General features: G+C 48.4%; 1 protein-coding gene across 1 annotated transcript in view; it reads left to right on the plus strand.

The window, feature by feature from the left end:
• Positions 1–17,748, plus strand: part of ETFDH (electron transfer flavoprotein dehydrogenase) — a 543,836-nt gene that overhangs the window by 445,342 nt on the left and 80,746 nt on the right. Inside the window, exon 12 of the mRNA XM_078676994.1 lies at positions 8,678–8,899. Within this exon, the coding sequence (XP_078533120.1) occupies positions 8,678–8,899 (222 nt within the window). The remainder of the gene's footprint in view (positions 1–8,677; positions 8,900–17,748) is intronic.

Below are 17,748 nucleotides of genomic sequence, written 5' to 3' on the forward strand. Positions count from 1 at the left end.
ATCCTGAAAGACTACAACTATTTTCTTAGAATCCTCATCAAACAGTTGATCATCCAATATTTCCCTAGCCAATTTACCTGGCTCAATGAATACAACACATGCCCACAGGACATGGTTATGATCGCTGGTTGTCAGTTTCAGTTGACATGTCTGGATGAGATGAGGCCCAATTGGGGACCGGGGGTGGTAAGTAACCACTTCTGGTTGTAATTGGCGCAGCAATCCAGTTAGGCCCTCACTGTTGGAATACAGCTTGGATCCTGCGTCTTTTAGAAAGCTACATTTTTTGTATGTATTTGGCTGGAAGATGTTAGGTGCCTAAATTGGAATAGATGGGGCCCTCTTGAGGGTAATGGATCTCAATTGTCAAGCTTCCTCCAGGTAGCACCTTAGGCTCTTTTGCTGTAGGGGACAGGAGGCTTTCGGTGGTACAAATAGGCCCAATTTTTTTAGAGGTTTGTGAGTTGTGTTTCTTCCTGGCAGTCCTGCTGAAAATGGCCCACCCTGACCTCATTGGCGACGTAGGCCCGGGAGACCACCTCACACAAGCCCTAAAGAGGCCTCTAATAAGGGAGGCACTTGATGGAGGGTGCTTGGCTACTAGCACCTGTGTGCCTGCGCTCTTTTTGTATCAACTGTTTGGCTTTGGCTTAGATGCCAGTGTGCTGGTATGCCAGTTTACTAAAGTGCTGATATGGTCTTTTGGTTTTTTTTAATTGTAGTTTTATGGTGATAAGTGGGATGCTGTTGTGACCTGTACTTTGACGTCTACGACTTGCTTAGCATCACTCTCCGGAGAGTGTAGGCTCTGGGCATAGAGCAACTGTAGTTCATTTAATACACCAGATTGCTCCCAGTGTCGGGTGCCAAATCATTGAATTCAATAGAGAAGGAAGACTGGATTCAGTCCTGTGCTTTCACTTTTGACGGAGCGGCTGGCTCTCTAGCAGCAGACACGGACGGCCGTCTCTAATGGTGGATGCAACGGTAATCCTCCCCTAGTGCAGATGCCCTAATGGCACCTTGTGCTGCTTGGGAGCCGTGCACTCACCTTGTGTCTCCCCTCTTGCTTCTCTGGCTCTCCTTGGTTCCGACAATAAGTCCTCATGCTGCTCCGTGCGGCTGTCTCGCTTGCTATGAAGCAGATGTGGGGCAAGTAAAAAGATTCTGGACTGACGGTTGCGGGCAGGGCCGGGCTGATGTTAGGAGGGCAATGCAATTTGCAAGGTGCAGCAAAGAGCTTCCAGCTCTCACACCTCCTCAGACTCTCCCTGTTCTCCTCAGCCACAACTGCTCACCCTCTGCTGATCACCGTCGCTGCCTCTGCCACTGGGCTCTGTGGAGTCTGTCACGTCTGGCTCACAGTGACAAAGAATGAAGAAATCGAAGAATGTCTCACAGAGGTTCTTGACAAAGTGGAATTATACCTGAACAAAAACAGCATGTGAATTCAGAAAATTCTTCAAGCTGCAAAATCACTCCTGCTGGTAAGTAACCATTTTGTTTTGCTGCGACAGCCATTACAGGATGCCAGGCACATGAAGCCTGCACCTTGAAAAAAGCAATGGGGGGTGACAAGGTGGCTGTAGGAGTGTCCCCTTTACCCACGGAGCATGTGGGTTTCTGATAGATACATCTGCCGTGTGGATTCCTCGCCTTGTGAATATCCCCTTGCGCCAGCAACATTCGGAAATTCTTTTCGTAGCTTCGCGCCGACGTGGACTTGGACGTCATAGAGGCACAGCACCGCTCGCGACTCCGCTGACGTCACCGACGCCTATAATAGGCCCACGCCGGCGTGATGACATCAGTTCCCTTTTTTGCGCGTCGTCGACGCTAACGGTTTTCTCGGATCGTACTGTAGCTTCCTAGTAACTTTGTTACTCTTGTTCTATTATTACTGTTTCTGTTTTCTTCGAGATGTCGTTGAAGAAGACTGGCTTTAACCCCTTCCATGCTCATGACGGAATGGTTCTGTCATGAGCGTCGGTTGAGCTGTGCTCATGACGGAACCGTTCCGTCATGGTTCCATAAGCCCAATGGAACGTTCAGCACAGCGCGAAAATTCGCGCCACGCTGAAGCGGTTAAGGCTTGCGGAGAATGTGGCAAGACAATGTCTATTACTGACCCGCATGAGTGCTGCGTCTGGTGCCTGAGTTCCGACCATGACGTCGAGGATTGCCCTTGTTGTAAGAAGATGACCCCAAAGGCCCTGCGAGAAAGGGAGACGAAACTCCTTGTGGCAAAGCTGAAGAGTAAGAAGGTTAAAAAGACTTCGAAGTCTCGATCTTGACGTTCGAGGTCGAGATCTCGATCGAAGTCGCGCTCGGAGTAGTCTTCAGCTCATGTTTCAAGATCCTCAAGGAAAAAACATAAGAAGAGGAGCCATGAGTCACATCATCACTCAGGGAAGGACTCTGGTTCGAGGCCGAAGTCGCAGGTCAAACTTCTTAATAAGGAAGTGGAGGTTTCGGCATCGGAGGATCAGGACTCTGTTGGTGAAGCTTCGCATCCGAATTCGCCCGAGTCACCGAAGCAGATGGCTATCCCTTCTCCAGATCCGTCCAATCCTTCTGGTCTGGAGGATGAAGGTGAGGTGCAGGGGGCTGGTGAGGCCGAGGTTCCGGTGCCTGCGGGTTCGTCGACCCCGGTTCCGGGACTCGAGGAAGAGGTCGACGTCGTATCGACTCCGCCTCCTCGGGAACAGCCCGGAGGACCGTATCCAGATTTTCCGGCTCCAGGTCAGGATCCATCTCATTTCCTGAACGCCATGTTTGGTGTTTATTCCAGGGCGATGTACCCGTCTGGTGCACCTGTTGGTCCCACGGGTCCTATGTCTTTTAGCTTGGGTGTTCCCCAAGCTTATGCTCCTGCGCCCTTCATGCCTTTTATGCCAGCTCTACCACCGCATTGGCATTTTCCGACACCGCCTGGGTCGTCGACGCCGAAGCGTACGACGCCGACTCCGTCGACGCCGGTTCCATCGACGCCGGTGCCTACGACTCCGAAGCAGGATTCTGTTCGACCTCGTGTGAAACGACCTCATCCGACTTCGGGTTCGACGCCGGCCCGGCCCCGTCGGTGTCGATTCCGGATCCTTCGACTTCGTGAAGGAAAGGTCACGGAGAGAAGCCCAGAGACTTCTGGAGGAAGAACAATATCGGTATGCAGATATGGAGGAAGGAGAGTTGCAGGAGTCTGAAGATACTTTTGAGGACCTGGGAGAGGCCAGTGGGCTTGAACTGTCTCCTGAGTGGGATTTGGCTTCGGTGTCGAATGTGCCTTCAAGGGATGTGGTACCTTATCACACTGTTATCAAAAAGGCGGCAAATTTGTTGAACATTACTCTGCCCACTGCTGATTATAAGCCAAATCTTCTAACTGAAGTTCTTCACTCACCCTCCTCTTCTATTGAGCCAATGCTGCCCTTTAATGATGCGTTAGCTGAATCCATCTATGAGGTTTGGAAGAAGCCTTTGTCTGCTTCTGCAGTTTCTAGGACAGTGGCGAGGAGGTACAGGGTTGCACCTGGTGACCCTGATTTTTTGTCAACGCACCCCCTGCCTGAGAGTTTGGTTGTGCAGGCTGCCTGCTCGAAGGGGTCTGCTGGTGCTTTTTCGCAGGTTCCTGGGGATAAGGAGTCCAGAAAGCAGGATCAAGCTGCCAAGAAGGTCTTCTCCTCAGCCAGTATGGCGTTAAAGTCAACCAACGCAACTTGTCTGATGGGGCGGTATGTCCATGCCTTGATGGATTCTGTTAAGCAGTTGGTTCCGAAAATCCCTGAGGAGGAAAGAAAGGATATTCAGGAGGTGATATCGGACACTCAGGCTGCTGCGAGGAAGGTGATTCAGAGTGGGCTGGACACTGCTGATTCGGTGGCAAGGGTCATGGGCTCTTCCGTGGCCACTAGGAGAGCAGCATGGCTTAAAACATCGGAGTTCTCTACAGATGTTCAGTCTGTTTTGATGGACTTGCCTTTTGATGGCTCAGGATTGTTTGGCAAGAAGGCTGATGCAGCCTTGGAACGTTTTAAAGACAGTAGGGCCACTGCGAAATCTTTGGGCCTTCAGTCTAGGGGTACTACTGGAAGGCGCTTCAGAGGATTTGGCAGATCTTCCTTTCGTTCCTACAGATCATCTCAGCAGCAGCCACAGCAACAGCAAAATAAGCTGTACAATTCATACAGGGGCAGGCAAAGAGCCCGTCCTAGAGGCCGTCAAGCTTCCTCCTCCTCCTCCTCTTCTTCCCCTTCCCAGCCCCCTGCCAACGCAGCAAAGCAGCCCTAGATCCGCCATTCTGGATCATGTGGTCCCAGTGGGGGGCCGGCTTACCCATTTTCTACAAGATTGGGAATTGATAACATCGGATCTTTGGGTTCTCAATCTTGTAGAGAATGGGTATGCTCTTCCTTTTCGGGAATTTCCCCCAAATTACCCTCCTTGCCAGGGTTATTGTTCGGAGGACCACTTGCTTCTTTTGCAGGAAGAAGTCCTGGCGCTGTTTCGAAAAGGTGCGATAGAGGTGGTTCCAGAGCAGGAAAGGGGTCAGGGATGCTACTCCCGGTATTTCGTGATCCCCAAAGAGGATGGCAGACTTCGGCCAATTCTGGATCTCAGGATCTTGAACCTTTACCTGAAACAGGAAAAGTTCAAGATGCTCACTCTTCCACTGGTTCTTCAAGCGCTGCTGGAAGAAGACTGGATGGTGTCGATCGACTTGCAGGATGCATATTTTCATATTCCCATCTTGAAGTCGCACAGAAAGTATCTCCGTTTTACGGTTGGGTCGCAACACTACCAGTTTGCAGTCCTTCCGTTTGGCCTTACTCTTGCGCCTCGAGTCTTCACCAAGGTGATGGCAGTGGTGGCAGCTCATCTCAGGAGGTCGGGGATTCCTGTATTCCCGTATCTGGACGACTGGCTGATCAAAGCGGAGTCGCCGGATTAGGTGCTCCATCATCTGCAAGAGGCAACTCAGTAGTTGCACAGGTTGGGTTTTTCGATAAATGTACCCAAGTCTCACCTGGTGCCCTCACGGCACAACCTGTTCATAGGTGCGGTACTGGATACAACTGTATGCCGTGCATTCCCTCCTCCTCAAAGGATTCGCGACATACATGCAATGATTCCGTTATTTTTCAATGGAGCGGTTGTTCCAGTCCTGAAGGTCCTTCGCCTGCTCGGTCTGATGGCTTCTTGCATTCTGTTGGTCAACCATGCACGCTGGCACATGAGGGCACTCCAGTGGTGCCTCCGCAGGCAGTGGTATCAGCACAGCGGAGATCTCAGGGAGTCAGTGAGGATCTCCAGAGAAACTGCGGCGGATCTGTCTTGGTGGAGCGTGGATGGCAATCTGTCGCAAGGAAAGCCTTTCCAACTGCCTCCATCGGTGGCCACAGTAATAACGGATGCATCCACTCTAGGGTGGGGTGCTCATCTGGGGGACCTGGAGGTCAAGGGTCTTTGATCTCCGGAGGAGAGGTTGCTTCATATCAACCTTCTAGAGTTGCGGGCGATACGTCTGGCGCTCAAGGCCTTCCTCTCTTCCCTTCGCGGTCGTTCGATCCAGGTCCTAACGGACAAAACGACCGCGATGTGGTACATCAACAAACAGGGAGGAGTGGGGTCACAGTGTCTCTGCAGAGAGCCTCGGCGCCTCTGGTCCTGGGTTCAGGACCATCGGATTTGTCTGATGGCAAATCATCTGGCAGGAGTTTAGAACGTTCGTGTAGACAGTCTCAGTCGGCAGTTCTCTGCCGACCACGAGTGGAGGCTTCATCCGGAGGTAGTTCGCAATGTCTTTCGGACGTGGGGGACTCCTCAGGTGGACCTTTTTGCCACTCAAGAGAATGCTCACTGCCTGTTATTCTGCAGTCTCCAGTATCCGATGCAAGGAGCCTTGGGGGACGCGTTTTAGTTGAGTTGGGGCTCACAACTCCTTTACGCATTTCCTCCCATACCCTTGATCCCTCGGGTTCTGAGTAAGATTCGCCAAGACCGGGCCCAAGTTATATTGATAGCCCCGGATTGGCCAAGAAGGGTGTGGTACACAGATCTTCTCCACCTCTCCTCGTGCTCGCCGCTCCGTCTCCCTCACAGGGCAGATCTCCTCTCCCAGATGGAGGGGCAGGTTCTACACCCCCACCTCCAGACCTTACACCTTCATGCCTGGAGATTGAACGGGGCAACCTGAGTTATTTTTCTCTCCCGCCTGATGTAGTGGATGTCATTTTGTCAGCCAGGCATGACTCCACTAAGTCCATCTATTCTTATAGGTGGTCCAAATTTGTTACTTGGTGCAGGGAGAAGTCTATAGACCCTTTGATGGCCCATTTATCTGATGTTCTCCAGTTTGCCCTTTCTCTGGCACAGCAGGGGCTTGCTGTTGCCACGGTGAAGGGCTATCTTTCAGCGCTGTTGGCTTTTATCTGTTTGCCTGACCAGCCCTCTCTTTTTAAATCTCCTGTAGTCTTAAGGTTTTTGAAGGGCCTTATAAATAAGTTCTCTCCTACTCCTTTTATTGTGCCTCAGTGGGACTTAAATCTTGTTTTGACCTTTCTGATGGGTGCTCCCTTTGAGCCTCTTCACAAATGTCCTATGAGGCTTTTGACTTTTAAGACAGTTTTCCTCGTTGCGATAACCTCGGCAAGGAGGGTAAGTGAGCTTCAAGCTCTTAGTTACAAGCCCCCTTTCTTGACCATTCATGCTGATCGAATGGTTCTTAGGACCAGGGCTGCTTTTCTGCCTAAGGTGGTGACTCCTTTCCACCTTGGTCAATCCATTACCCTTCCTACCTTTTATCCTCCCCCACACCCTTCCAAGGAGGAGGAAGGATTACACCGTCTGGACCCCAAGAGGGCGGTGTCTTTTTACCTGGACAGAACTAAAGACTGTCGGTTGGATGACCAGCTCTTCATTGGCTTTGCTGGCTGCAAGAGAGGAAGAGCGGTCCATAAGAGGACTTTGTCAAGATGGATCATCCTCTGTATTAAGATCTGTTACTCTTTGGCCGGTAAGGAACCACCAGAGGGTATAAGGGCTCATTCTACTAGAGCTAAGTCTTCGACCTCAGCATTGGCTAGAGGTGTGCCTGTAGAGGATATTTGTAGAGCGGCAACTTGGTCTTCCCTCCACACATTCGCGAAGCATTACTGCTTGGATTCCGAAGTGAGGAGGGACGGTCACTTTGCACGCTCTGTCCTTCAGGATTTCCTGGTATAGAAGAGTGGACACCCTCCTCCGGGAGTGGGGACTGCTGTGGGACTCTATTCACAAGGTGAGGAATCCACACGGCAGATGTATCTATCAGAAGAACAAGTTACTTACCTTCGGTAACGCTTTTTCTCGTAGATACAATATCTGCCTGTGGATTCCTCACTGACCCACCCGCCTCCCCGTTGTCCACTCTTCTATGCCAGAGTTTCTATTATGTATTTGTATTTATTTTCAAGGGGTTGTTTATTTCAAATGTTTTGTTGCATTTGCTTCACACTGTGTGTGTTACCTTGATATTTGTACTGCGTATACTGGGTATATGTCTACTGTCATTGGTCCGTCCGTGTGCCTCGAAGGCACGGAAAAAAGGGCGGAACTGATGTCATCACGCCGGCGTGGGCCTATTATAGGCGTCGGTGACGTCCAAGTCCACGTCGGCGCGAAGCTACGAAAAGAATTTCCGAATGTTGCTGGCGCAAGGGGATATTCACAAAGTGAGGAATCCACAGGCAGATATTGTATCTACCAGAAAAAGCGTTACCGAAGGTAAGTAACTTGTTCTTCTCACTGGTTTAGCAGGTCCAAATTGTAATTTTAAGTTAAAGCGATGGAAAAGATATCTCCGTCAAGTAGCCATATCAAAAACCATGTACAGTACACATGGTGGACCCTTGGGCTTGGCGCAAGCTTGGCTTTAGGCAGAACCTCTGTCCAGAACCCTGAGTGCCTGGCCAAAGCCCATGTGCATTTGGTTTGCTGGCATCAGACATGGCCACAGTCCATGCCATCAGAGAATGCTGTGCACTGCTGTAGGCGGGACATATGGTGGCCTGCTCCTAGAGCCTACTCCGAATTGTTACACAGAATTGCTGCACACATCAGTTCTACAGCACAGCAGAGTTTGGGTGCATGGGGGTTTGGGCATCCTGTTTATCGCCAACCTCAGTTGTGCAAGGCCATAACTTGCCTCCCAAGTATATCACTCATGGTGTGTCTACCAATAAATAACTGGGCATACCATTAAAAAGCACATATCTGAAGAAACGAATCATAATGTATCCATAATGACATAGTTGATCATTTCATTGTAATATCACCTGTGGTGTTGTCAGTGACATTTCTTATGCCATTTGATATGTTATAAGCATTGCATTTGCGGGCATGTTAGTTTGTTCAGTTGACCGTAATTGGCCATTTTCAGTGTGTTTTCAGTTCTTTCTAGTAACCATAACTTAAATATGTATAGATGTCTCCTTTAAGCAGCGGAAGAGTCAGTAGTGTACCAGTACTGTTTTAATTATCACAGTGGGTACTTGTCCCTATTTTAGTTACTGTTTTGTCATTCCAAGGCCATAGTAATGGAGGAATGTGTGCCATTAAAACGTATATAAAGTCCTTGTTTGTCTTGACTGCAAAGTTTTACCTCGGATCTAAAAAATATGCCTTAATCTGTCATGTATAGGTGCAGACTGCGAGCAACTTAAACCCGCAAAGGACTGCACACCTATTGAATATCCAAAGCCTGATGGAAAGATCAGCTTTGACCTCCTTTCCTCTGTGGCTTTGAGTGGTACAAACCACGAACATGATCAGCCTGCACATTTGACATTGAGGGATGACAGCATTCCAGTGAACAAGAACTTGGCAATATACGATGGGCCTGAACAAAGATTCTGCCCAGCAGGTATGAAAGCAGAAAATGAACTTTATTTTATTTTCCACCTGTACTTTTCTTCTTGATGTAAAGGTCCACAAAAAAGTTCTGCCTTTAAAGTGTTAACCGTTTTCTTCCTGGAGGAGGTGGTATCAAGAAGCTTTAATGGTACTCTAGTTTCTATAGATCGGAATGTGTTTTTCAGTAAATCTTTTTAACTTGGAGGAAATCTTTAGCCATCAACAAAACAAAATCTTTGAAATCCGGTTCAACTATTTATTTATATATTTTTCACCTGCAGCATGTGCTACAGTAGATCACATTTGTGCACACACTTGCCATCTAGTATTGAACTCAAAACATTGCAATTTGTTTTGCTTTGAAGCCCTGCTTTAAATTTTAAGTTAACTTGGGATACTTCCTCTGAAACCCACAATGCTACAGGACACAGATTTTACATCAACTTGTTTTATTTTTCTCTATTGGTTTCGACATGTTTCAAATGCTCCATTATAGTTACGCCTTAAGAAAAATGTTCACCTCTCGAGTACTGGAGAGCCGAACTGAAGCCATGGCATGGAGCACACTGATCGACATCGGATCTCACTGAAGAGCTTGAGAATGACTCATTTAGTGGCAAAATAAGGAAAACACTCCTTTTTACATTTCTGCCGTTACGTTGATTGGACCAATACTTTTGTAACCTCTTTATACAAAGGAAGCATGACATTTAACAACTGTTGGGGGGGATACTGGTTTTACTTTCCACAATGAATGGGAGAGCATCACCTCAGATCCAGTGAGTTCTGTCCACAGTTACTGTCTAGAATTCCACAACAGCTCTCCCATCATACGGACACAAACTCAGATAGGAACATCTTGCTTTTCATTTGGAAGAAGTGGGAGCATTATTGCTTTAAAATTCAATAAGCAACAATGGGTACACAAGGGTTGTTCTCACTGTATTTCCTCTTTCGAAAGAGACAAAGCTCAGAGTCCATCTTAGAACACAGGGCACTCACCCCGGTACATTACCGACAACCAATGTTCCCTCTAATTATTTTCCTCTGTGTGCGGCAGAGTAAGGTCTCTGTGCGCTGCAGCCAAGGCTATGTGCGCCAAGAACCTGACCACGCTTGTAGACCAGGGCTTTGAGTGGGATGAAAATACTCGGGGATCTTTCAAAGGGGCGTAACTGATGCAATTAAGGGTGTGGCTTCAAAGCAATTAAGCTAACAAGCACTGGCGTTGCCAATTGGTCTCGCATTAGGAAAGTTTATGTCATTTACACTACCAATAGGTTAAACTTTCCTAATACGAGACCTATTGGCAACGCCAGTGCTAGTTTTCTTCCCTAATAAACCTGATTTGCTTCCGCGACGTTTTGATTCTAGTCTCTCCACTACACTTTTTGGCATCTGGACCGCAAATGATGAAATACTCAGGGTTTGAAAAATGAATGGTGAAGGATTGTGTGGCGTCCAATTTACCCAACACGGCAGCTTGTTACCCGTTGACGTTCCTGCAAGAGCAAAGCAACCACGTGCAGCGTTGTGCATCTCTGTACTATCAAGCAGGAAGCCTCAGCAGCATGCCAGTCGGACACTTAAAGAACTCATCTGCCTCACAGGATGTGTCCGGGCACTTCCAATGTAGCGGACAGCACAAGTGCAACATAAACCATATTTTTTTTTACTAATGTACCGGACACGAAAACATAACATTACAAAAGTGCGACATTAACAAAACAAGGAAGAAAGCAACCAAAGGGAAGGGAAAGAGTAACACCAGAACGAAGGATAGGAGAAATGTCAGATGGGTGGATCATACATAGACATTTAAACAAGCGCCAAAGAAAGCAGGAAACAATTAAAAACAAGGGGGATTGCCTGTTGTGAGCAGAGCCTGGTGGGGGGCGGGAATGCGAGCGAGGGGAGGAGAATGGAGGGGGAGGCAAGACAGAGGCAAGGAGTGTGGCAAATAGCCGGAGGGAAGCCGGAGAGACATGGGAGAAGCTGCTAATTAGGGGAGGAGAAGCCGCAGAGCGCACGCTGGGCGAAGCCCTTTGATGTGCTGTGCGGCCGTGAATGTGCGTGCTTGTTTGCTCACGTGATTCACGTGAACTTAATGAAAACCGCACAAACGAAACCCTTGGTTTCACGAGTTTTTTGAGCACTTGAATTCTCGCTCCCTCAATGCGCTTGCGCGCATTGATAGGTCACGAGACCTAAAAATGAGTGCATCATATAGTGTGCCACCCTACTGATATTTTGCTGCTTCTGTCATTGCAGCCAGCGCGTGAGCAGCGTTCTGAATGGGCTCCGATCTCACCCCAGAGAGGCCAAAGAGTGAATATGTGGCTCCATTTGCTCCAGTTATGGAGCTCCCAGTAAAATAAGTGGGGGGGATGCCGTCCACCCGCGTGGTACCCCGACTCGAGCCCTGGCCAAGACAATTGGCTTTATCAATAGTTGTTTTTTTAATCAAGTAGTATATAATAATGAAAATGCTTCCGCTCTTGTGGTTGGGGTTGTGGCTTAATGCTTGAGCTGTCGATTTTGGAGATGGGTTTTTAGTCTCAGGTCAGCCTAAAATCCTGTGATTCTGGGCAAATCAATTAATTTTCCCATGCATACAGAAAAATATATAATAATAAATCATGTAAGGAGCTGCAATACTTTTTCGGTTGAGTTCGCACTATATAAAAACTTGCTGCATTTCTTTTCTCCATGTTGTGTGCGGCAAACAAGACCCAAAACCCCTTCATAAATATACTCCTAAGTATCTCTCAACACTTTCCAATAGTGCTCCTCATCCCTCCATGGCCTCCCTATTGACTTATTCCTCTGATTCCCTCACTGCCACCCTCCACCAGTGCCCCTCATCTCTCTGTAGCCCCTCCCCCTCATGACCTCCTCCTCAGACTCCCTCACTACCATCCTCCACCAGCGCCCCTCATCTCATCGTATTTATTTATTTATTTATTTATTTATGCATTTTTATATAGCGCGGACTTTACCCGAAGGTGTCAAAGCGCTTTACAATAGAAACAGAACTGATACATGAGAAAATTCCATGTGAACAAAATACAAAAGCAAACGTTACATTAAATGAAGCAAAATTGACAATTGTGAGCCAGCAAAATACAAGAGGTAAATGACAATCGTGTGCCAACAAAATACAAGAGGTAGCAAACGGTGCATTACAAAAGTGACAATCGTGAGCCAACAAAATACAAGAGGTAGCAAACGGTGCATTACAAAAGTGACAATCGTGAGCCAACAAAATACAAGAGGTAGCAAACGGTGCATTACAGGAGGAAAAAGTGACGTGTGCCGGTTACAAAAGCGTACAAGATAAACATAAAGGTATAATACTGCAATATAAGGAGGACACTCAAGCACAAGAACAAACGTTACGTAGGCACTGGTGGCACTTGTGCAGGTATCGAAAACAACCAAATGTAAGAGGTAGAGAACAGTGTGTTACAAGAGAAAGTGACGGGTGCATGTTACACACGAGTACAAAACATGGGTAGAAGGATAATACTGCAAAAAAATGGCGAACTCTCAGACCACATGAACACACTGGGAAGACACTTCCATAGTCAAGTTAGTAGATTAACTAAATGGAAGGGTATTCTTCAGATAATAGAGAGGGCAAGGATTACATTTGGAAGTGTCTTTGAAGGAGGAGAACTTTGAGGTCAGATTTGAAGGCCTGGGAGGAGGTGGTGGTCCGGAGCTGAGGCGGAAGTGAGTTCCAGATTCTCACTGCGCCGCCGGAAAAGGATTGGGCCATCGATCTTTCCTTCTTGAAAGTGGGAGGTTCAAGCAGTAGATTTTCCGCATTTCGTGATGGTCTAGAGCCTCCAGAGAGTTTCAGCTTATTCGCCAGGTAGCGCGGGGAGGAGGAGTGCAAGGCTTTGTGGGTGATGCAGGCAGTCTTGTAGATAGCTCTAGCCTCGATGGGAAGCCAGCGGAGGGTGGATAGCATGGGAGTGATGTGGTCGCTTCTTCCCGTAGTCCCCCCTATTGAACTCCTCATCGGACTCTCTCACTACCACCTTCCATCAGTGCCCCTCATCTCTCCCTAGCTCCTCCCTTCCTTTACCCCATGATCTCTTCCTTGGATTTCCCTCACTACCACCCTCCATCAGTGCCCGTCATCTCTCCCTAGCTCCTCCCTCTACCCCATGACCTCTTCCTTGAATTTCCCTCACTACCACCTTCCAACAGTGCCCCTCATCTTTCCACAGCCTCTCCCACTACCTCCTCCTCAGATTCCCTCACTGCCACCCTCCACCAGCGCCCCTCATCTTTACGTAGCCCCTCTCTCATATTCATTTTATTTGTTGTATAGCGATACTCATATCAGTGTAGTGGATGTCAGTACTTTACACCACGCACACATTATACAGAGACAATCAATTATGAAAGTATGTAAACCAGTCTACAGGGAATTTCACATTAGCCAATGAGGATTACAAGGTGTGGGAATCACATTTCATCCATACTGGTGGGCAGTATATTTTAAGAGGGTTTGGTCCGGGAAACACAACCTTAGGATTTAAAGAGTATTCCATGGGGGTCAGATTTACTGATAAAAATGTATATCTGTCCAAACATACTCTTTTTAGCAACATTAGAATAATGAAAGACTGGGGAAGTTCTAACTATATCACAAAACAAAAAAAGCGAAGTCCTAACTATACCATTCATGTTTGTATGCAGCTCTTGGATGACAGTTCATTGGTCACTGTCCTATGATACGATTGCAACTGCTGAACTGCAAGTAGCACAAGGATATCTGTGACAAAGGCAGTAACACACTGAGCTATCCACACAAAATACAGTTCATCTGCATTTAAAAACTACTAACAGACAAATGATTGCTCACCAACAGGATCATTAATCACCAGCGTTATCTGGGCATATTGTGTTGCCTTATTGTTGTCCTGCATCAGCCATGATAATGATAAAAACTGTTTAAATGGAGCACACATGAAGTATGTGTCCTGCTGAGCCTGCGTAGATTTAAAAAAGAAACAAATGCATAACACATTCTCTTACCTACTCCAGTAGTCAAACTTTGTGTCACAGCCTGATGTGATAAGGGGTCAGGAAAGGTGACTAGGAATAGGAAAAGAAATATAAACGCAGCAGGACAGTAGACAAAGGTTACCCATGTCAAAGAAAGGATTTGTTGCCTTTCGCCATGAAGAGATGAAAGGGTGAAAAAATAAACAATGCCTCGTTAATATGTAAATGGTCTTTAATGACCTGTGAAGTTCTCTGGTGCAGCTGCGATCATCTCAAAAACTGTCTCGGGAAGCTGTCTCAGCCGGGCGCACAGACACACAGACAGCCCTTTGACCCCAATGCCATTGCGCGCCTGCCTTTAAGCCCTCACTGCGAGGGCCAAGGCTCCTGCTTGGGTGGGCCAGGCTCATATTTGGGTGGGACTGCCCCCCCCCCTAGAACCGGGCCTGGATGCAATCCCAAACAGTTCCCAGGTGTGACGACGGGTGGCACTGTGGGGCGGGGTTGTTCCTGCTTGTCCCAGTAGGTGTGGCGAGGCTGCTCCTGTGTCCCCGAGTTTGGAAGGGTGTGAGTGGTCAGAAGGGGGTTTGGGCTGCAGCTGGAGCCCGTCCAGCCGTAGGGTGTGTTTATGTGTGTGGGGGCTGTAGGGTTACTGCTGCATGCATCTGCACAACACAGCTGTGGTACGGGGGCCCTCAGCCCCTCTCTCCCCGATGATAACAGGAATACCTCAATCAGCCCGAAGCCTCTCTCTATTCAGAAAAGACACGCATAAATTCCAAAAGCATGACGTGTGCTTTACACATCATGCTTTTGGACTTGCTGCATTTCTTTTCTAAACAGAGCGCTGCTGGGTGCTGATTGCGGGCCGTTGTGAAAATATTCCTGTTAATTGCTGCACATGACAGTGCTGCAATTAACAGCAAACTCTCACAACGGCCCGCAATCAGCACCCAGCACCCACCCCTCAACCCAAACATTCTTACAGGCAACTCTCAACTAAATGACAGGCAAGCTCTGTTGAAACCAAGAGGAAGTCAATGCATTTCAGAGATTGCTTTCCCTTTACTAGACAAACAAGTTACTTAACGTCAGTAACATATTATCTGGTAGAGACTCTATGTAGCCTCAGATTCCTTACCTTTGAATTTTCCCAGACGTCAGGCTGGATCCGGAAACTTTTGCTGAGCAATAACCCTTGTGTGTTTCGTCGGGTGGCTCCATTCGGTTCTTTGTGGCGGCGGCATCAGTAGCATCGGTTATGATGTCGCAGTCACCTATATAGGTGCCACCCAGTCGCATGTACTTTTAGTTTTCTTCCACGCCAGAAGTGCAGAGCCACGAAGTAACTGACACCTCCGTATGCATGACTAGGGCCCTGAAAAGGGGTGAGTAGCCCTAGCCCTACAATATTAGTCCACAAAGCTTGCCGTCCTCCGGAACTCTTTTGCGCAGTCAAGGTAGAACCACAACGCTCTTTTTGGGTCCAGTCGGCGGAGACGCTCCTCTTTTTAGAGGGATGCAGGGGAGAAAAGAAGGTGGGCAGCGTGATGGATTGACCCAGATGGAATGGGGTCACAACTTTTGGCAAAAAGGAAGCCAGGTGCGAAGCACCACTTTATCCAGAAAGGACATTAAATAGGGAGACTAGCCTGCTACTCACTCTCCGGACCAATATAATCACCAATAAGAAAGCTGTTTTGATGGTCAAAAGCTGGAGGGGACAATTATGTAAGGACTCAAAGAAAGCACATATCAGGTAGGTGAGGACCAAATTAAGGTCCCACTGCAGCATAACAAAAGGCGTGGGTGGAAACAGGTGAGCCACTCCTTTCAGAAATCTATGTACAATAGGAGTTTTAAAGAGCGAAGGCTGGGCTGGCAGCGGCAAAAAGGCAGACAAATCAGAGAGATAACCCTTCAGAGATCCCAAAGCAGAGCCTTATAGGGCAAGTGTTAAAATGACTAGAAATACAGTAGAAGGGGAAGCATGAAGAGAGTCATAGAAATTGCTGAACAGGATAAAACAGATTTCTGCCAACGGAAGGCATATACCGTCTTAGTGGTGTGCTTCCTGGCTGCCAGAATAACATTACATACTTCTGGAGGAAGGTCAAAAGCTATCAACCTCCGCCTCTCAATCTCCACGCATGGAGGCATGTTCGGGTGGAGAACCCTCCCCTGCTGCTGCGACAGAAGATCATCCCGAAGGGGCAGCCTGATTGGAGGATCAATGCTTATTTTCAGAAGCTCTGAATACCAGACTCTCCTCGCTCAGTCCAGAACCACAAGAATGACTTGGGCCCGGTCGCTCCTTATCTTCTTCAGAACCTTGGATAGGAGTGGTATCGGTGAAAAGGTGTACAGCAGATCTGAGCTCAACTCGTAACAAAAAGCATAGTCGAGCGATAGCTGCCTTGGAAACTCCAGCGCACAGTACTGCTGACCCTGCTCATTCTCTTCAGAGGCGAACAAATCTGTAAATGTAAATGTAGGTGTACTTATATAGCGCAGACCTGTCACCCAAAGGGCATCCTGGCGCTTGCTTAGGGAACCCGTCCTGGTATTCCCCTGTGAGAAACCCCGGCAGGGTGTCCACAGGGTGAAAGCCAGGCATCCCGCCACGAGGGGCCGTAGTGGAGATTGAGCAAGCTATTGCCCAGAGTCGCAGAGTGTGACCCCGTGAGTCGAGTAGGCACCGGAGCGAGAATTGTCGAGACCGTGGAATTTATGAGCCCGAGACCCGCTGAGGTGGGGAATCGAACCCTGGTCCACGGTCGATCTCAGCTTCCGGGTCTGCCGCCTCTAACCACTGAGCCACGCTTCTCCACAAATCTAACCAAGGTTCTCCAACTGCTGAAAGGGAGCTTGCACCATCTCCGACTGGAGACGCCATTTGTGATCCGCTAGTCATCAATGGCTGAGTTTGTCCGCCCTGGCGTTCAGAGAACCTGCCAGGTGTTGAACCAACAAAGTTATGCCCTGCTGTTACAGCCATGTCCAGAGACACAGGGCCTCTCGACAAAGGGTCCACGACCCAACCCCCCCCCACCCTGCTTGTTGCAGTACCACTAGCGGTGGTGTTGGCCATGAACACCTGCACTAGCTTCCCCTTCACAGAGGGAAGAAATGCCTTCTATGCCAATCGAATTGCTCAGAGCTCCAACAAATTTATGTGGAGCCCCGATTCCGCCGAAGACCAGTGTCCCCCTGATCTCCACCTCTCCCATATGGCCGCCCCATCCCAGAAGTGACGCATCTGTCACTAGTGTGAGCTCTGGTTGGGGAAGGGAGAAGGGTCTGCAATTGACCCAATCGTGGTTCGTCAACCACCTCTATAGATCTCTTGCAGTTCCTTCCGAGATCTGGACCATGTTGGTGAGATTTCCTCAATGCTGTGCCCACTGGAACTTAAAGTCCCACTGCAAAGCCCGTATACACCACCTGGCATGATTTACCAACAGGAGGCCTTGAGGCTCCTCAGCCCCAGAGTCAGTCTCACCGTAATCCAGGATAGAGGTTGAAACATGAGAATCCTAACCATAATATCCTGGACTCGCTGCTCGGGTGGATAGTCCTGAAACTGCACTGTGTCCAGAACTGCCTTGATGAAAGGGAGCGTCTGAGAAGGAGTCAGGTGTGACTGCGGCACGTTTACACCTGAGGGGCACTGGTAAGGCTGAAGGGGAGCATGGTAAACTGAATGTGTTCGGGCCTACCTTGAACTGTAGGTAATGCCTGTGGCCCGGCAGAACGGGAATGTGGAAATACGCATCCTGCCGGTCCAATGCAACCATCCAGTCTTCAAGGTCTTGGGCAAACAAAACCTGAGTTAAA

Source organism: Lissotriton helveticus, chromosome 2_1, assembly GCF_964261635.1.
Source record: "Lissotriton helveticus chromosome 2_1, aLisHel1.1, whole genome shotgun sequence".
NCBI lineage: Eukaryota > Metazoa > Chordata > Amphibia > Caudata > Salamandridae > Lissotriton > Lissotriton helveticus.